Source organism: Leopardus geoffroyi, chromosome D3, assembly GCF_018350155.1.
Source record: "Leopardus geoffroyi isolate Oge1 chromosome D3, O.geoffroyi_Oge1_pat1.0, whole genome shotgun sequence".
NCBI lineage: Eukaryota > Metazoa > Chordata > Mammalia > Carnivora > Felidae > Leopardus > Leopardus geoffroyi.
Genome location: NC_059339.1, coordinates 76001105 through 76021651, shown reverse-complemented (window position 1 = coordinate 76021651; position 20547 = coordinate 76001105). Strand labels below are relative to the sequence as shown.

At 49.5% G+C, this 20547-nt stretch overlaps 1 protein-coding gene across 2 annotated transcripts in view; it reads right to left on the bottom strand.

Annotated features, from left to right (window-relative positions):
* The window catches only part of ONECUT2 (one cut homeobox 2), a 59661-nt gene extending 41820 nt beyond the window's left edge, over positions 1–17841 (bottom strand). Inside the window, exons 1-2 of one of the 2 annotated variants that reach the window (XM_045457282.1) lie at positions 16233–17841; positions 7764–7910 (exon numbers count right to left, since the gene is read on the bottom strand). In XM_045457282.1, coding sequence (XP_045313238.1) covers positions 7783–7910; positions 16233–17460 — 1356 coding nt within the window. In that variant the 5' untranslated portion in view covers positions 17461–17841 and the 3' untranslated portion in view covers positions 7764–7782. The remainder of the gene's footprint in view (positions 1–7763; positions 7911–16232) is intronic. The other variant, XM_045457280.1, reaches the window with a different exon arrangement.
* Positions 17842–20547: the final 2706 nt, after the last annotated feature.

The following is a 20547-nucleotide window of genomic DNA, read 5'->3' as shown; positions in this document are numbered from 1 at the left end:
AGTTGGTATGAGTTATAGCAGAAAAGCCCACCTATTTATCCTGTTGATTTTCATTCCTTTCCCCTCCAATCCAATCACCTACCTACTCCCCACTCTGCCCTTTTTAATGGAATTTCCAGAATCTGCCTATGGAAGCCTGAGTCCAAAGCTCTTGGTGGAAAACAGGTCAGGGAGGGGTGAGCTCAGCAGTTCTGATTCCTCTGGGTCCAACCTGATTCCTTTGGGAGGATGGCAGGGGAGGAGGCTGAAGCACCAGGCAGAAGAAATAAAGGACAATGTGTGGTCTTTGGTGCCAGGTCATAGTGCTCCAGCCAGAGAAGAGGTTGGCCCCTACTGGGAGGTCTTCAGACAGGCCCCAGAGCTTCCTCTTGCTCTGCCCAACCCGTCTATCTCTGCCTCTGTGTCAACAGAAACTTGGTTGGGCTATGCAAGGCACATGAATGACAGTCAGTTAAGTCAACTGCTTACTGAGGATCCCTAATTATCATGCAGCACAGCAATGCATTCAATTAAAGTCATCAGGAAAAAAAAAAGTCTGGAATGTTTTAATTTTAACACTAAATTCTGTTTATACATGTTTGGTCTTCTTAGTTTTTTATTCATGTAATATGAATGTCAAAACATAGCTGTAAAAAAGATAAAACATCTCAAGGCAATAAATAAGTTCCACATAAGATATATAGCAAATTATCTTACTTTCAATTTCCCACTAAACTTGAGATAACAATAAAATTTCTTTTCACTCAATCCTATATGGATATTGTAAAGGTAAATGAGGATTTGCTCACTTAAATCCTAAAAATCCAGTAAAATGAAAGATTAAGAAAGTTATTTTTGTCCCCCTTCTTAACTACTTAGTTCAGTACTGTGTAGGCAGAACTGGTACATCTGGAAATTTTTGAACGACTAAGTTGCAAAGATCTCAGGTAATTTTGCTTATGTACACATTTGCCAAAAGATAAGGACATGAGAAAGGAAAAGGATAAACATATGAATACAAAAATGTTGACCTCTGGCTTTTTTATTTATAGGTAAATTTAAATCAATAATCTAAGAATTTGCAGTATTATCAGATAATGGCCATTTTAACTCAAGTTTAGTTTACTGGCAATTAAAATGACTGAATAGAGGAAACCAGTCCCTATGATTTGCTGATGTGTTTGCAGATGTAAATGTTCTAAAATGTTTGGCTTTGTCTGGAAGTAGAACAACTTTTGGTACTAACTGACCCATCATGAGCACTGTTTCCTCCGTATTTAGCTTATCTCTCATTTTGGGTTGACATAGGAATCTATTTTTGGTTATGTAAGCAAGAATTTCTGTCAACAATCAAAACCTTTATAGAAAAGAATATTCATTTTTGAAGAGTAGAGGCTAGAAAAGAATGCCAAATATAAGTCAATCTATACAACCCATTCCCTGCAAGAGTGACCGAAATTAGGGGATTCCATAAAGATAGGCAGGATTCCATCAAATGATTCACTTGGGAAAAAAAATGCCTACTATGGGGTCAGCTGTGGACCAGAGCTGTGGGAGGCACAGGATGTAATATCTCCTCTCCAGAGTTGGAGGGAGACACAGAAGAGGTCTAGAGAGTGGGGTAAGACCATAGCTAAGAAGCTGCTATGCAGTTTGGAATGGATGACTGCAGCCAGAATTTAGAAAAGAAAGAGAAATGAAGAGACTGGAGTAGGCTGGGAACTTCTAGAGAAGGAAGATCAGAAGTGGCCAGGAAGGGACCGAAAGAGACATAAAATGAAGCATTCCAAGTAGTGGGGAAAAGAGTGTGCAAAGACATAGTCATGGCAAAGAGGACAACATATGAGCAGAATAGCAAGAAAAATGACCTGACTGAAGCAGGTTACCTTGGAGTACCAGAGTCAACTGGTAAAACAGGTCCCTATTCTAGTTGTCTGGTGACATTTTACATTCTCACCTCATTGGTAATAATCTGAAGCTTTGGATAAGACTCAACCCCACTTCAAGATTCCTGTTACAACTCATATATGCCTGTACCGTTTTAGCTTAGGAGAAAAATGACACTGATGAGAACTTGATACTGTGAAATATGAAATACTGCTCCAAAATGATGCACCAACACGGATGATTCTTTTTTTCTTTTTTAATGTTTATTTATTTTTGAGAGAGAGAGAGCAAGAGAGAGAGAGAGAGAGCACGCGTGTGCGCGCACAAGTGGGGGAGGGGCAGAGAGAAAGGGAGACACAGAATCTGAAGCAGGCTCCAGGCTCTGAGCTGTCAGCACAGAGCTGGACGCAGGGCTCAAACTTACAGACCATGAGATCATGACCTGAGCCGAAGTCAGACACGTAACCAACTGAGCCACCCAGGCGCTCCCATGATGATTCTGTTTCAAAATGCCATCTACTAACTTGGGTGAGTAAGTGAGAAGAAACAGTGTCATATAAAAGAAAGGTATTTATTAGTTTATTCACAGATACTTATTGGCTGTCTATTATATAATACATCCAACCTTCGTTCTACTGGAACTTACAATCTTTGGCGGGAAGACACAAATCAGCAGGTGATACCTGTTTATGTTCTATGTGCGATGGGAGGGGTTGTCCAAGGGCATCCCAATTGAGGAGACTAGAGAAGACTTCCTAGAGGCAAGGACATCTAAACCAAGATCTGAAATTAAGTTCAAGTTAGTTGAGTAAGAAAAGAAGTGTTTTTTGCCAAAGGAATGGCCTGATGGTGTTTGAGTTGCTGGCAATAGTACAGTCTGGCCAGAGCAGAGTGAAATGGAGACGATGTGAGATGAGACTGTATGTGAGGAGGGGTCAATCCACATAGGCGCCGGTACATCTTGCTCAGGGTCTGGACCTTCATCCGATGGTCACAGGGAGCTAACAAAGAATTTTAAATAATGGTGTCATGTGGTCATATTTGGGTTCCAGAAAAACCACTCTGGCTTAAGTTGGAAAATGGGTGGGAGAAGTCAGGACTGGAGACAGGGAGACCAGTCAGGAGGCTGCTGAAGTTGGGATGGCTCCAATTAGGGCAGCAGCACAGGTAATGGAGAGAGACAGATAGATATTTAGGAAGTAAAATCCATGGGGCTAGTATGGTCGACTCAAGGGGAAAGAGAAAAAGGAAAGAGTCTGAGTTGATTTCCCAGTTTCTGGCATGAGATTCTGTGTACAAAGTAATATTACTGAAAGGGGATAAAAGAAGAGGCAAACTACATTTGAGGATGTTCAGGCAAAGATATTCAGATGTAGAAGGAAATAAGGACCTGGAGCTAAGAGACACATAGGGTTGGAGAGACACCAAGAAGTCTTCAGCATAAAGAGATGGTAACTGGATGGGTGAGATCTTCCAGAGTGAGTACGTTGAGGGTAAAAATAGCCTAGGCCAGGATTCTGAGCTAGATGGACAAATCAAGGAGAGCCCAGAAAGGAGACCACAAGGAGTGGCCAGAATGCTAATAAGCAAAATGAGAGAGTATACGGTATTATTTCAGAAGTCAAGAGAAGAAAGGGTTTCAAGATGTGGGTGGTCAGCAGTGTGCCAAATGCTGAGGAGAGGCCCAGTTAAAATAAGAACTGAGAGGCGCCTATTGGGTTTGGCTACAAGAACCTCAACAGTGACACTGCTTAAGAGATGGTTTAGTAAACAGGAGTGGCTAGAACCAGCCTGCACAAAGCTGGGCTGGGAGGAGGAGGTGAGAAACAGACACAGAGTTCATGCAACTCCAGGAGTGAAGAGAGGGAAGAGAAGCTAGGACAGGTGTGGTGTGTGTGTGTGTGTGTGTGTGTGTGTGTGTGTGTGTGTGTGTGTTGGAAGGGGGGGGGTGCATTTTCTAAAAAGAGGAACAGGAGCACAAATATGCTGATGGGAAAATGGTAATGGAGAGGAAGAGGGTATAAACACAGGTGAGCCTTGGATCCTGAGAGGACAGGAGGGACAAGGGCCAGAATCAGGTTGAGGAATTGGCCTCAGGAAAACTGTCTCTTCCTTTGCAGAAGAATGAAAGAGAAATGAAGAGAGGTTACACATTGAGATGAACGAAGAATCCACTCTTGTGCCTTGACCATGAACTGAAGTGGACTCTGGTATATATTAAGGAGACCACTAAATCCAAGAAAAATATCATAGATTTGGGAATCTGTTACATTGTTTCAGAAAAGCAAAAAAGTTCTTTACCCCACCCATTTTTTAGTATTTGGAATCAAAAGAGACTAGGAGAGGTCCTGTTTACATTGCAGTCTTGTGGAAACATCTTTGGAAAAGTTCACTTACTGAGTTTACTGTAAAAGAAATGCATTTGGCATAAGCCCTCACAGAATTTACTGTCTTATTTTAATAAAATGCAGTGATGCATATAAAATAGACTGAAAAAAAAAAGGTTTTGCTTACTGTCAAATCCATGTTTTACTGGAAAAGGTTTTGATGGTGTAACCCAACAACTACTAAGAAATGCATGTCTGCAAATTCAAGGATCATGCAGCTTGAAGAAACTGCTTTAATCAATGTTTATCAAATAGATTTAAAACCAGTTCTTAGATATGATTTAAACATGTTCCTGTTCATTTTGACGGCAAAATTTGAACAAAGAAAATTATTTTCTATTTTAATACTGGCAGTGAATGCTCTACCACATTTGTTCTGTTTTTTTTTTTTTTTTTTTGGACTGTATTTTCATGCAAGAGCCACTTGGAATTTGAAGATGAATTGTCATAAGGAAGACAGTCTCATATATCACATCCTTGACTTTCTTTTAAAGTGGATACACTTGTCTGTTCCTGTGCTTGACCTCCCTGAAACCACTTTAGCAATAAATTAGGCTTCAACTAAAATTCCTTGAAATAAAGCAAAAGTTTCATTTTAATTAGCTTTGAGAAGTCAAGGGCCATATTTTTACTAGAAATCCAAAGAGAGGTGAGTTGTGCCCTATTATAGACCATAAGGACCCATCTATCTGTCTCTTTTCTCTGGAATAAAAATACAAAGAAAGCAGAGCAACTGATTAAAAAATGGCCAGAGTCAGGGGTCTGTGCCTAATGTCAGCTCTCACCCTGGCTAGGCCCACCTGTCTCCACTGTGTGACCTAGAGGAAGTGATTCAACCCTTGGCCCACAGAGTGGTGCAGAGGTTCTTAAAGGGAGCCCATCAAAGATGGCTCTCAAGAAATCGAACCCAGTTTCAAGACTTATTGGAGGTAGTGATGTCCCTTAGTTGGCTCTCCCTGCAACATTAGTGCTGATACAATGTGAGAATATTGTTCAATATAATGAAAACCATGTTTTCAAAAATCAGCATGTAGGTAGGGGGAAAAAGCATCCATTTGTGTACACCTGTGTGGGGCAACTAGACTGTAAACCTGGAAAGAAAACCCAAATCTAAAATATCTTGTTGAGAGCTGTAATCAGTGTCTGCACAAGCTAGTAACATGGGGAAAAACAGTTCAATCCCTCAGCCCTCCCAACAGAGGTAATGCTCTTCCTCTTCCGAAGGAAAGGGTCGTTTAGCATCTTTTGTCCTCTGACTTGGCATCGCTTCCTCTCTCTCTATTATCAGTGACCTCACACAGAGAACGGAAGCCATGGGGCTCGAGAGGAAAATCTGAAGCCCTGTTCTGTCTGGGGCGCCGAGATCTACAGAGCTGTCGCTACTGTTCAGGGTCCTGCCTGAATTTAACCCGAGTAGAGGAACCCATTTTTCTTCTCTGGGTTGAGATGGAAACTCGCTCAGACCGCAGCCCAGGCGGGCAGTCTGGGGCGCTCCGTGGCGCTGTTCGTGGTGCTGAATCCCGCGTCGGGCGCGGAGGCGGCAACCCACCCACAGGCGCTAGGCAGCCAGGGGCTCTGGGCCGAGATCGATGTGAGGTGAGTCTGGAAAAAGCTGCTGCCCACAGAGATACGGTCAGCTCCACAGTTTGGTTCCAAATCTAGCTCACTGGCTCACTTCTTGGCAATTGCAAAACGGCTGCCTCACTTTTCTTTCTTCCCAGGGGATTTCACAGGGCCCACCTCTGGCTCGCTGATTTGGCATATCTCTTTCCTGATGTCCTCCCTGCCAGTACTAATTTTCTCCCACTCCCCTCCTTTGTACAATATATTACCTTTGCAGAGCACCTTACAGTTGGTAGAGTTCTCACTGGCACCATCAACTGAGGCATTTCTCCTACACACATAACCATTCCTCTTCTCTCCCACAGATATTTTTTGCTTTCTCCGCCCCTTCTCTCCCAAGAAAGAGGAGACTATTACTTCAGTGTGCAGAGTGGGCAAATCACCTTACCCATCACAGCAGAGCCAATGAATTAGGAGAGGCAGAGGCTAGAGTACCAGGGAAAAAGGGAAAAGTCCTGCAAGAAATTCCTAGGAAAATGTGGGTAGTGGTCAGGAGGGTGAGGAATGGGGACACAGATACTAGGAACAAAGTAAAGGAAGGGGCTTGAGCCTTGTGGGAGGTGCAAGGCTTATTGCAGTTAGAAGACTCCCGGCAGGTGGCACTCTAGCTCAAGGTGCTCTCTGTAGAAGCCCTGACTATGCTGGGGCTCCATCTCAAACCTTCTTTCTGCTAAGAACTCCTCCACCCCACCCCCAGCCACGTTTGCAGGTCTGTCTTCCTCTTGATCCAAGCACTTATCCAGACTATATTCCTGCTAATAAGCACTGTTTGCACAATTCTATTTACTGTAATGCACAATGAACAAAACATAAATAGAAAAGAGAGGGTCAGTGGGAGGATTTTTTTTTTTCTGGTGTGATTGATGGTGCTTAGATCAGAACTGTTTAATCATCAATAACATGATTCAGCAATTGGGAAATGTAAACAGATTGTGCAACTGCTTGCTGTGGTCAAAGCCCTGGAGGGGCCTATAGGGCTGGGCCAAGCTTGGGGAAGGCAATGCCAGCAGGATGCCCCCTCCCTCCCACCAGGGCAGAGCAGGCTCTGCCTACAGCCTGACTGGTGTGACCTTTGGCTTTTGCAGCACACACACGATTGGGCTGGGGTTAATGGCACTTTGCAGGGAGCTCCAATTGAGTAAACAAAAAATGCCTTGCCCTGTTCTAATGGAGCACATTATTATGAGGCCTAAGCCTTCATCCAGGCCCCTGCAGCTGCTCTGCAGGTCAGTGCTACCAATAAAGCAATTAGCCAATGAGAAAACTCTTCTTCCCCGAGGGGGACTCTGAGGGCTTGTTGCAGTTGCTGTGCTTTGCTTTGGGTTTTTAAACAGGCAATCCGACTTGATCTGAGCCTCTTACATCAGACTCCACGATGAGGACAGTGAAATTGTGTGTTTGCTGAGTGTGATATTTTAAGGGACTGGTCCCTTGCTCAACATAGCCCGGAGAGCTCACTGCTTCCTGTTCAATTAACCTGAACCATAGCTGAACTCTGCCCTTTGAACTCAGTCAGCAGATAAATACATTAGCTCACCTAAGGAATCATTAATATTTTTCAATCACAGAAAACAAACATGAATGTCTGAACACAACCCAAAAGCTAGCCAATTAGGAATAATGCATGTACCATGTTGAAAATAAAACCAGACATGGATTATTTACAGAACAAAAAAGGGTCAAGGAAGAAATGAAATGGATTGTACCAACAGTTCTGGAAACAAAGGGGACTTTCATTTTCATATCTGCAAACATGAGGGATACTGATCAATAGTTAGCAACTCCTATTCCATCTATACTGCTCTGTAAAAAAAAAAAAAAAAAAAAAAAAAAAAAAAAAAAAAAAGGAGAAGAAAAAAAAGAAAGAAAAAAGAAAAAAAGTTTTACCTTATTATCAGTCTGTTTTCTACCCACTTCTATCAGAACACAAAACTCCAAGCGCTCTTTCTTCTGAAGTGACTTCAGTGTCCACGCTCAAATACATAGTCCAAAATATTGCATTTCTGGGGACAGTTCTATTGTATTCCTGATTTGCTACAAATGAAGCAAAATAATTTTTATGGAAGTATTAACTGCTTTTAAGTATGAGCTTGAATGAACCCAGCTAGTGGCTTGATTGAAATAATTTTACAGTAGAAAATGATGTTCTTGAAACACTGCTACTCTAGCATATAAACAGATTTTCTCTTGTGGAAGAGAGAGAGAGATGCTAAGTGCATCTATTTTGTTCTTAACCCTGCGTGTCATCTTAGAAGAATGAGAAAAACATCTCCAACTGAGTCATTGCACATTTCAGTTTGGTTCAATTTCACTTCCCACAATTCTGCCTCCTGACCCCTCCCCTCCTACCCTCCTTTTCATTTTTGTTTGGTTTGGAGTGTGGGCTTAATGCCCAGCTATCCTAGATGAGAACACTTAAAGGAATATCACAAGCGCGAAGGGTAAATCTATTGAACGAGGGTCTTTAACTATGTGGTTTCCTTAAAGGGAAAGGTTGGATCAATAGGATCAATATGAAAGGTTTCCCTGGCCCTGCATAAAAGGGTAAGGGCTTCTCTTTTCACTGGTTTAACTTTACTCTCTGACAAATGCAAATCAATGGATCTGTGTTTACAACAGATTCCCTAACAGACTCAACTTGGGTAAAGCCCAGAGCCTCGCACGGAGGGTGGGGAGTCCAGGATCGCTCCAGGAGGATGCTCTAGGGTAGGGCTTCATGCTCAAGGCCCTGTGGGTGGAGTAGGGAGTGGGCTGGCAATAGCTACCAATCACAGTTAAAGAAGGGGGCTGGCTGCCCACTGAGATCCTGCTGCTGCTGCTGCTGCTGCTGCCTGTGGAACATCGAATAGGGTCCTCCAAGGATGTCTCAGCCCAAAGATTCCCAGGATCTGGTGAGCCAGTCAACCCTGGTTCCTGCTATATAAATGTGGGAGGCTGACTACACAGAGGCAGCTGGCATGAAATATCTAAAATTGGAGCAGCCCTTTCTTAGGTGGTAACTGGCTCTCTTAGCAATGGCAAGGCAAACCACTACAACTGTGGGTTCTTTCCCCCTTAATTTTACCTTTCCCTTTAAAAGTGTGATGCTTTCCAGAGATTACATGACTTCAAGTCAATACCAGTTACAGAGAAATTATTTTTCTTCCTGCAGGAGAAAGTATATGTATATTTGATTACACGAGCCAAAGTCCAATGCTGATTAAATTACGTTGGAGGTGTGCTTCCAACCCAAACAAAGTCTGCTTTCTGCAGAAGAGTAATGGATCTTCAAATGGCAACAGAGGCATCAGGGTGGAATGCAGTGCCTCCTTTCCCTCCGGGGCAATTTGCGTGGGGACAGTTTTTCATAAAGAATGTACACAAGTTCTAGGAATCCTGCTTCCCAAGTAAGACCATCTCTATATGCATGTCGACCGCCTGCCTCTGTGCCTTGCCCATCCTGCACCTTGTCTGGCACCAGATGGGCTGATACAGAAACCTATGCACACTTTTCAGTTGTTGCCTTGAGTGAGGCTTGGAAAACAAAAAGCCTTTCCCAAAAGCACGGCAGTGGGGTAGGGAAACAGAGTGGGTGATGAGGGGTGCTGATGGGCTTCTGGCCTATCTTGAGCAGGCTCTGCACCTGATAGCATAAATGACCCCAGTAGGCTTCTTCATAATGTTCTCTTTGTCCACCAAGAAACGTATCCCCTGGAGGAAATGACTTTCCCCAGGTGGGGGGTGGGGGGTGGGGTGGGCAGAGCATCTCTGAGATGGTCAGGGGTGAGGATAATCCAGAGAGTCCACAGATAAAGTTTAAGGCCCAGGGTGTCTCAATACTCACCCTTTTCCTCAGGGTCCTTTATCCAGGCAATTATTTCTATTTATTCCCTTCTCATTTCCCTTCCTTTGGCAAGAACCCAGAAATTAAATCTCTCTGCTTTCCCTTTGAGGTTTTCATTCCTCCAGGGATTCCCCTTCATGATACCACTCTCCCTGAAGACAGTTTCTGCCAACACCAGCCACCAGCTGTAGTGTGGTGGGGTCCAGTACTTTCTTCCTTCAACCTCTTTTCTCTGATATTCCTTTAGAAACAGATTCTAAAGGCCAGAAAACCAAGAAGTGACCTGACAATAAAGTCTCAGATTGAAGATGAAAGCAAAACAGGCTCTCCTTCCCTCAGGGTTCAGACCCCTGTTACCACTGGGCAGATGTGGTTCTAGAAGGAGGTAAAGCATTTTTCCTCTTGGAGACAAAATCTGAGGCAATCAGTTTCCCCTCTGCCCTACCCTCACCATTCACCAGAATCCCTGCCCTATTCTTGGGATTCTAAGATGGGTATGGAGGAGAGTCTAAGACTGCTCACCCCTCCCAGAACCTAGGAGCTCTTTACGTGGGGCCTCTGGGGAGGGGGGCAGTTGTCTTCCTGACCTGAAGGATGCCACTCAGGTATTCTTGTTTTCTGTATATGACCATGTGACCCACGTTAATGTGTTTGGGGGGGGGGGGGCTGGTAAGATATATCCTGACTAGGAATCAAGGTGCTATACCAAAGCTCCCTTCTTTAAGGAAGTCCACTGGTGAGAAGATGAACCCCGTCTCTGGGAATGACAGAAAGAAGTACCAGTTCACCCTCTGGCACACCTCAAAGCAGAACAATGAAAGATTTTTCTTCTTCTCTCTCCTTCTTCCTTTCCCCCATTTCATTCTTGGCAAAGGAAGGAAAACACTCCTTTCCTTCCAGATTGAGACCTCCTCTTGAAAGAAAAACTTAGCTTTCACCGGTTGGAGGATTGAGAATTTCAAAAAGCTAGAACAATTTAATTCTTATGGCACCCCTCCATTACCATCCAAGCTCTTTCACCCTGAATTTCAGTAAAATTCACCTTAGTGGTCCTTTTGGAATAAGCCACCATTTGGCAAGGGGAGCAGTGGGGCACAGCGTGGACATCTCCCGGGGGAAGGAAGGAAGAACTCAAAAGTTCTTTCTTTTTCAGTCACTGCAGGTGCCTCAGGGAAAACCTCTGACCCGAGTCTCAGAGCACAAGTTCTCTCCAGCTGGTGGGAAGGGGTGGGGTGGGGCTCCCCAGTCTGATTTTCTTACCTTCCTGCCCCAGCCGGTATAGGAGCGAAGGTTCTTCCCTGGTTGACCTAATTAGCCCAGGGCAGACCGTTCTGAGGGATGAAGCCCAAGCCTTTGTCACCGGGGCCGCATTTGAATGCCCAACTAATGCATCAGTGTAGAACGTCTGCGAATAGGAACACTTCAGTGCGAATGTTCCCTTCTGATGAAAACAAGGAAGGGTGCGAAGGGATCCGAGGATCGGGAAGCTGCGCATTTAACAGGCAGCTTTAGAGACGTTTCCAAGTTGGGCTTGGTCGTTTCCGCATATCGAGAGGGAGGTCGAATTTCCTGGGTGGGTTTAGATGGGAAGAAAGAAGTTGCGCCGGACAGTGTTCGATCCGCCGGGGGCCGCTACGGTTCCCCGAGAACGAGCGAGCGGGGAGGCCTTCGGCGGCGCGTCTGGTGCAGTTCCTTCGCGGACTCAGCCACCTACAGAGCCCTCCGTAGAGAGCTCATAACGCGGTGTGCGCGCGCGCGGGGACCACGGGGATGGCTAGCAGCTCTGCGACTGGAGAAAGCCTTGGGAAAGGGCTGGGGCCGCGCGGTGGAGAAGCCGCAGCCCGACCCGTGGGTCCGCCGGGAGCCCGGAAAGCGGCGCGGCGGGAGCGCCGGGGAGACGGGGCGCTGGGGAGCGGGGGCGCTGGCGAGCGCTCTGCTGGGAAGAGCGCGCCGTCGGGCTTACTGGAAACGCGCCGGATCAGGTTCCAGATCAATGAGATCTGGGTCCACACGTTTACGTTATTGTTGCCAGCATTAATGCTCTTTTAATCTTCTAAACATTATCAGCATCGATCTCCCTCCATATACACATTTGTTTGAGAAAGTGACATAACCACACGGTGGAAAGCCTGGAATAAAAATAAATGCACAGCCGCTCGCGTCGAGGGCGCCTGGCGGCCTGGGCTACTTCTCTCGCTCGGCTTCACTACCTTCCCTCGAGTCCTGCCTTTTCCTCCCGCTCCCGCTCCCCCTAACGCGTGTTAGAAAGGTGTTCTTCAGGCACCCGGGACTTGACCACACAAGAACAGTTGCTTTTCAATTATTAATCCGACGAGCCAGCAGGCGAAAACATCTTGTGTTCCGTACGGACGGACGGGGATTGCGCTCGGTCTCTCGAGCTCGGATCTGAACTAAACTGCGGGGACAAATGGGCTGAGCTGGGCCGGGAGTCGCACTAGCCGGAGGGAACTGGGGTGTGAGGCTCTTAAAATGAGGTCCCCGCCTCTCCGCTTAGAAGATGCCGGTCGGCCAGCATAGCCCAAGACTTCCCCGCGCCAAAGGAGACCCGCATGCCCGTGGTGCTCCTGGCAAAAGCCGCTGGGGACTGTCCCGGCCATGCTCTGCCGCTGCGGGCGTCAGGTGGCCCAGACGATGCGATAGCAGGTTGGTGAAAGGCATCGGCCGTTAGAACAGAGTTGCTTCTAGAGTGGCCGCTGGGAGTTGCTGTCTGAAGAAGGCCTTATGTCTGTCCGCCACCGGGAACTGTGGCAGGTTCCTAGCAGGCCGCCTTGCAAGGTGCAAACCTTAGTGCTCAGAGGCTCTGCTCTGTCTTCAGGGCGTTGGAGGAGACCACTCGCCTGCCAGGAAAGCCTCGATTTTCCTCTGAGAGGCGCCCGTCCAGTTTTTGCCTGGGTTTTTTCAGTCCCTCCTTTTTCATGTTTGTGTTTGGTTCAGAGGCTTCTTGGGCTCAAAGCCAGGGAATCTTTGGGTTCAAATCCGCGGGATTTTGTCCTTGCTGCATACTGCTGGGGTAACACAAACTGCCTTTCAGGAGCCTGCCTCTGGAACCACTGCCAACGAGGCCCAAGTGGGTGCGATTACAACCACTTGCTGCCTTGGCCACCCTTTCCCAACGAAACCGTTTACTTGGAGTCTGTTTCTCTGAAACGTAGTGCTGGGGCAATTTGAGTTTCCCTGATGTCTTCTCCCTTACCTTTGAAATGCCACCCTCGGGTGTGGATACACCCAAGTTAAGTTGGCAAGGAGGAGACAGACCTGTGGGAGGCAGGTACGTGTGGAGGGAGGACCTGCTTCCGTTGTGCGGGGTTTGCTTCACCTAAAGGTGAGATCTGCAGGAGCTGGTCCGAATCAGACACCTTAATTTTGAGGTCCCTCAAATCCCTGTATGCTTGGGCCTCTGGCAAGACCCAAAGGGGTCAAAAATGAGAAAATGAAAGGGAAACTAAAAGGAGATTACGGGAGACAAATGGGGCCTAGTTCTGGTGAGCTGGGATGGGGGTGGGGAGGCAGGAGCCAGCTCTCCCAGGCTCTGGCCTGGCAGTGAGCCTCAGCAGCCCTGCGGAGCCACTGGGCTTGTTTAACCCCAGAGCCAAACCGTGTGGGCCCTCAGCGGCGTCCCTGCGGGGATTCCGATCGATATTCCTGGCGAGAAGGCCTCTGCTTTTCTTCTCCATTTGCTCCTGTCCCCTAGCGCTCCTGAGCACATAATACCTACTTACCAGTCCTAGCTTCTGCGTCGGTGTCTGAAGAGACTGATCTACTGACCCCAAACTGAAAAGCCTCCTATGTAATAATAACCACTCAACACACTTGTAGTTGCTGATCAAATGGCCAGATAAAAAGGCTAAAGCTCTTGTCCCTTTTCAACTCGGGGTAATAAAATAGACACACATTTGAATGCTTGAGCAAAGCGGGGTCCTCAGCAGGATTTCCCACTCGCCGAAGGAGGCTTTCAGTCTCCTGTGCAGGTGGCTTCAGGGCTCCTTCTCAGGAAAGCCTCCACGCTTCCGGAGTCCAGCCTCCGAGGAGTATGCCCGCACCGTGATTTTCCTAGGGTGGGTGGTGGGACTGGAGACCCCCAGGCATGCCACACTCTCTCTCACCCCAGCAATGCTTGAGCCATTGGAAAAGCTGAGGAGGGCTAACAGATAAAGCATGACTTGTCCCATCACTTTCAGACATACGTGGGCATAAGGCACATGGTTTCTTTCTTTCTCCTTTTCTTTTTTTTTCCTTTTCTTTCTTTCTTTCTCTTTCTTTCTTTCTTTCTTTCTTTCTTTCTTTCTTTCTTTCTTTCTTTCTTTCTCTCTCTTTCTTTCTTTCTTTCTTCTTTCTAAAGCTCTGTCCTTTGCTGGACAGGCGTGAGGGGGCGGCAGCGCTCTGAGATGGTCTGGAATAGAATAGATGTCATCCTGCCTTTAACTGTGTCCTCCACTCCAGCTGCCACGTTCCTTCTGGTCGCCTGTGCCCAGAAAGCCAGCCTATGCTAGACCTGAGAGGGGCTAGGGGGGTGTTTTCGGGCCTAAGACAAAGGGGCACCACACTGTTCAGAAGTGTCAGTAAGCCTCCAGTATATTTCTCACCGCTGCTCTCTATTCACTGCTCAATCTTTCCCAGGAACCAAGAGCAAATAGGAGAAAATTGTAGGAGAGAATGAAGAGTAAGCTAAAAGAGAAAGATCAGTAAACCCACACAAAAGTATTAGGAGTCCACCGATTTAGGGAAGCTTTTGGGGGGATAGCTAGTTTTTTTGTTTGCTTCTTGTTGTTGATTTTTTGCCTTTTCAGATCAGTACTGTGGGGCGATTACTGCTTGAAGATCAGAATCCTCCAACAGCCGGCAAAGGCGGAGGCGGTCAGAGTGGAAACGCCCCCTCCCAAGCCTGGGTGAACACGCCCCCGGCCCCATCCGGCGTCGGTAGAGTGCACCCCATAAGTCAGGCTCAGTGGTGCGGGGAAAGCCCCAGGGAGCGGGAGAGGAAGCCTGAGCTTGCGGCTCCGGAAGCGCGTTGTATGTAGCTGGCTCCGAACCGTGCTGGCCGCACACAACGCACAAACCACCTCCCGCACCCATGTAAATCACTGCCACTACGATTTGTCCCCTTTGGTGGCCCACCGATCTGGAGAGATGGGCCCAGTGCAAGAGAAACTGCCCATCCAGACTTGCAGTAGGGTACTCTGTGTCCTCCCCAGTGGGGCGCGGTGAACCTCTGCCTCTCTGGGACGGCGGCTAGGTCCTGGGGGGAGGGGGGCAGCGCAATTGCCACGCGCACCGCGCTGGGTCTGTGCGCACAAAAGCGCGCAACTCTGTGCCAGTCGCAGCCACTGCTGCGTCCTTCTCTCTCGCTCCCGCCGCCCACACAGGAGGTATCCTTGCTCCTAGAACAATAGAGGGCTGTACCTCGCGGCTCGGCCGCTAGAGGAGGCACAAAGAACCAAGCCCGCACCAGAACAATGTAACCAGCGCGTCGACCCGTCCCCTCCCGCGGGCCGCCAGCCCTCCCCGCAGCCGCGCTACAGCGCACAATCAGCGTCCGCTTAATGCAAAGGCGGAGCCTGTAGCCGGTGGCCAAGATGCATTAACTAACCTGCATCTTAATTTTTCAGCACCTCTCTTCAGGAGCGCCTAGCTTCTCTCCAAGCCAAGCCAAACCTTGGCAAATCCCAGCAAAAGCTGGGAGCCGGGCAACATTGGCCCGCGAGTTCGTCAGGGAGCTCTGCATTCTTGTTTTTTCTCCCAAATCCTGGTAGAGGCGAATGTGTTAGTCCCACCCTTAGTCCTTCCACCCTCCCCTTTCTGTAGGCAGAGACGTGGGAACTGGCCGAAGCCGGCTCTTTCGGTCACAAACTCCCCACGCCAACCCCAAGGCCCGAGCTGCGCTTGGGAAGCGCTGTTGTAACCTAGCCACCCGTTCCCCAGCGGTCAAGATTGTGACTCCTGCTAATAACTAAAGAAGTTTTCCTGCTATGATGGGTAGGACGAGAACGCAGACTTTTTTTCCATTCTGAAGAGCAAAACCCCTCAACTGCCTCCAAATAGGGAGACCGGGCAGCCTGGAAAACTGAAATGTATTGTCTCAACAAGAGTTCAAGTGCACAGGGCTTTGAAAAAGGCCAATCCTCAGTCTCTGTGAGTCTTGTAAAGAGAAGGCTCCTAGTGAACAGTGCACACCCCCCGTCCCTTGTCCCACAACTAGAGGTCAGAAATGGAGGGTAAAATTGGCACATTCAGGGGAGGGTGAATGACACGTGGTGGTGGTGGGGGGGTCGGTCAATGAAAGCTGGAAGACAGGAGGGGGGGAGAGAAATAAGAAAATGCACAAGAAAAAGAACAGAAATGGAAGAAGGGAGGAGAAAGAGGAAATGACAGTAGAAGAAAGAAATTCGAGAGAAAATAGGAAGTGGGTAGTGAAGAGGAGGAAAGAACCGAGACTAGGCGCGCTGACTTGGGGCCACAGGAACCCCGGAGCCCTCTCCACAGCAGCCTGGCTCCAGGAGACCCTCTGTGCTTACCTGCCAGGCGTAAGGCGGACATACGCTGGAACTCGGGCTCCTGCAGCCACTTCCACATCCTGCGAAAGGTCTCCCTGCCAGATTTGAGTTTACTCCACGGTTTTGGGTTCCGGAGCAGGTCGGAGAGAGTCCCCTGAGACCGGCACAGCACCCTCTGCGCGAAGATCGCTTGCGGGATGCTGTAGCGCTTCAGCTCGGCGGTGATGCGCTGGGCCACCTCTTTGGTGTTGATCTCCTCCAGCTGACCCGATGTGGCAACCTGCGAGCCAGACGAGGACGAGGGTGGCCGCTCGCGGCTGGGCGCCAGCACCGGCCCGTGGGACTGAGCATGGCCGGGGTGGTGCAGGCCGTTGAGGTGCGACATCATGGCCGCAGGCGGGGTGCCCAGGCCGCGGGACAGGTGCTGCTCACCGCGGGTCAGCATGGCAGTGTGGTGCGCGTCGAAGTTGGGGCTGAGCATTTTGTCGTGGCCCGGCGGCCCGTAGTTGGGCAGGCTCTGCTGCGCGTTGTGGAGGCCGCCCAGCCCGTTGCCCAGCGGCGTGGCGGCCAGCGGGGACAGGCTCTGGCTCATGCCGGGCATCTCCTTGTAGGGGCTGTAGAGGTTGTTCATGGCCGGGAGCCCGCGCTCGTCGCGCATGAGGGTGAAGCTGCCGCTGACGTTGCCCGACAGGCGCTGGTGGTGGTGGTGGTGGTGGTGGTGCGGGTGGTGGTGCGGGTGCGGGTGGTGGAACTTGTCCGACACGGTGGAGATGGGCGGCAGCGGCTGGAGCGGCGTCAGCGTGGTGTAGGTGTTGCTCATGCCCATGCCGGGCGGGGACGAGTCGCAAGACATGCTCATGGCGTGATGGAGCGGGATGGAGAGCTCGGGCCGGTAGTCGCCGCCGTCCAGGATCGAGGCCATGCTAGTGACCATGGCCGAGCGCGATGCCGCCGCCGCTGCCGCTGCCGCCGTGCCCAGCTCCTGGTGCGCCGTTGGCGGCGGCGGCGGGCCCCGCAGCGAGCCAGCAGCGCCGCGGCCCGCGTGGTGGGGGCTGGGGCTGGCCAGCAGCTCCTGCTCATGGCTCGGGCCCCCGCCGCCGCCCCCGCCGCCCCCGCCACCGCCCCCGCCGCTGCCGCCGCCGGCCGGCCCGTGCAAAGTGCCCAGACTTTCCATTGTCAGCTCCGGGTTCATGGCGCAGCCTTCTAGGTCTTTGGTGAGGCATCGATAGGCGGTGTAGGCAGCCTTCATTCAGTCCATCGGGGCCCGGGGGCGGCGGGGGCGGCGGGGGCGGCCGGCGGGCTGGCAAGGCGCGCGTGGCGGAGCTCGGTCGCGGGAGCGGGGGGAGGGCGCGGGAGTGCGTGAGTGTGTGGAGGGGGAGCGTGCGTGCGGGTGTGCGCCCCGGGCTGCGGGCGGGCAGGCGGGCGCGCCCGGGGTGGGGGCGGGGTGGGGGCGGACGGGGCGTGCGTGCGGGAAGGGGGAGGGGGCGGGGAGGGAGGGAAGGATCACCGGGCCCCACCGCTCGGGCCGGCGCGCTGCCTCGCCATGTCCAAGCCCGCTCCGGCGCCGACGTCTTCTGTTTGGGTGAGCGGGAGCTGTCCAGAAGGGCTCTGCCGCTCGCCGGGGCAGCCAACCTAGCCTCTCGGACCCGGGGCGGGGCCGCGCCCGATGGGCGCGGCGAACAGCCACTCCAAGTACGCGGCTGCCCTGGGGGGCGGGCCTCCCGACTGCGGCTGCCAATGGCTGAGGAGGGGGCGGGGCTGTGCTTTTCAGGTTTGGCTGACGGCTCTGTGCCTTTTTTCCTCCTTTGCCACTAGAATCGAACGTCAAGGAGAGGGAGGGAGGGGAAGAGGGGGTAGTGGGGAGAGAGAGGCGAGAGTGCGAGCGAGGGAGAGAAATTATGCTAAAGATGCTTCGCTGTGTCCCTCTTGAGCAGCTGCGATCTGGAGAAAAGGGCATTGCTTTAATTCTCCTTGCCTCACCCCAAAGCTTTTCTGGAGGCTAGAAAGCCAGAACGTACTGGCTTAAAAACAAACCCAAGTCTCCCAGCAAGCCACTTCCTCAAGCGTCTCTAGCTGGGGGGCAGTAGTTTAGGCTTTCAAAATGCAGGCGCTTAAGTATTCTAATGCTGGGTAGATTCCCGAGACCGGGGCGTGCATAATCTACTGGGCTACAGGAACCCCAGCGCCCTCGCCGCCTAGGAGCTGCGGTCAGCTTCGCAAGCCCACAGGCGGCGCGGGCCACCGTAATCCAAGCAAAGTTAACACAATAACATCATTTAATTACCCGGCGAGCCCATAAATCTCCCAGTTATGAGGCTTCAGAAGGGCCCTGTTAGATTGCAAAACAAAACTAGAACTCTAGGAGCTGAGGTTTCAAGGTGACCAAATGCTCCCCCATTAGCGACTTGGAAAGAAGTGGGGGGGGGGCGGTGCGGCAAGATTGTTGCCGATGCCTATAGTGAGCAAACTCCTGGGAGCAGGGAGTACGTAAACCTTGCGGGACAACACCCGCAGATTTTTTTCCTAACGCGCGCGCGCGGGCGCGCGCGCGGGCGGACACACACACACACACACACACACACACACACGCACGCTTCTCTGGAATCCCTAGAAAGGAACACCTCAGGTTACGGCTGTGGGTAGATGACACGGACTCTCGCCCGATATCTGTGTATCCAAAACTTGTTTCTGAAAAGACAAGAATCCTGGCGAGTTTTAAAACGCTCGAAAGCCGCAGCTTTCAAAAGTGCACCTTCGTCTATCCAGAATTTCCGTTGTTTGGTAATCCTGGGTCGGGGACTGGAAGTGGAGCTGCGGAGAAAGGAGGTGGAGATTTCTGAGGCCTGGGTGGGGGTGGAGGGGTGGCTGAAGACAGGGAGCTACCCGGCATTGAAACCCTTAAAAGTAACAGATTCTTTTAAGGCAGGTTGCGCTCTGTTTGCCTCCGAAGATTCAAGCTAGCTGAGGTTGCGCAGATGTTGCCTTTGTTTAAAGAGACAGTAATTAAGGACAGGGTGGACATAAGTTTGAGAAGCGTGACCTATTTTCTTTTGATCAGCTGTCAAAAGAAGAGCAGGGGGTCTCCTTAAGACAGCCCCCTCCAACCACTTCCAGCTGTTAGAGAAAACTTGATAAGAAAACAAGGACACAGCCTGAGATACTGTATGTGTCTTCCTGGTACTAGAGAAAGGTTTGATTCATTTGGAAAATAGTTCTTAGTCTTGGTGACCTTTTGCGGCTGCCCTCCTTTCCTTTCCAGCTACAGAGCAAAAAAAAAAAAAAAAAAAAAAAAAAAAAAAAAAAAAAAAAAAAAAAATCCACCCCCTCCCACACCATCCTGTCACATGAATGTACAGTGACGTTATTCATAGATCAACTTTATTGAGGTCTGTCCAATACCTTGCCCATCATTCTTTCAAGTAGCTTCTGCTCTGTGATATCAAAGCCTGGGTAAGAAAGTGGACGGTCCTCTACTTTGCTAGACATACTTTTCTAGCTGCTCACATCTTGAATGTCACGAATTTAGACAGGTAAAAATAACTGCTTTTTTTTTGTTTCTCTGTCTTTCCTCTCCCCCTCAACCTTCTCTTACTGTCTCTCTTTTCACTCCCCAAATGGCAGCTGGACATTTGGGATTATTTGCAACAGTTAATGTTTGAAAACTTACCGAGTTGAACAAAAGTTCACAAGAGTGCAACCTCTTGTTGGTCTAGGAGTGCTCAGAGACTGAAATAGGGCAAGAGAGGAGCAAGGCTGGGGCAAGAGTCCGTCTGATGGGACCCAAAGCTGAACATAGCCTTCCCTGCCCCGGCTCCAAGCTCAAGGAGTGGCCAATGACCCCGGCTGGGACCTCGAGTAGGCACTGCCTCCATACAGAAACCTGAATATGTAGATTTCCATTAAAATAATTTTTCAAAATGATAAACTCATTTACCAGGCTACCAAGATAAATCTGCTCCTGGGAATTGCATTTTGGTGTGCCTGGAAGCAGTCACGTGCTGGAGAGTTGAAAGGTGAGTTGCATATTCTCGCTGCCTTGTTCCCTGCCTCTCTCCCTCCTCCCTCTCTCCCACCATCCCTCCCCCTTCCCTCGATCAATATTGGCGATCTCAGGGAAATCATGAAATCGTATTGGCTTCTTTGTGTATAATTTCATTGGGCTAGATTAAAGCAGATTTTTCACGTTGTTTTTCTTAATGATGGTTTGAGGTTTTGTATTTCAACCTAAAACCCATTTAAAAGGAAAATTAATGTGCATGTTTAGTCAGCATCTTAATTTTTACTAAATTAGTCTTGCCTGCCCTTTCCCATTCTTTCTAAAAAGGAAAAAAAATTA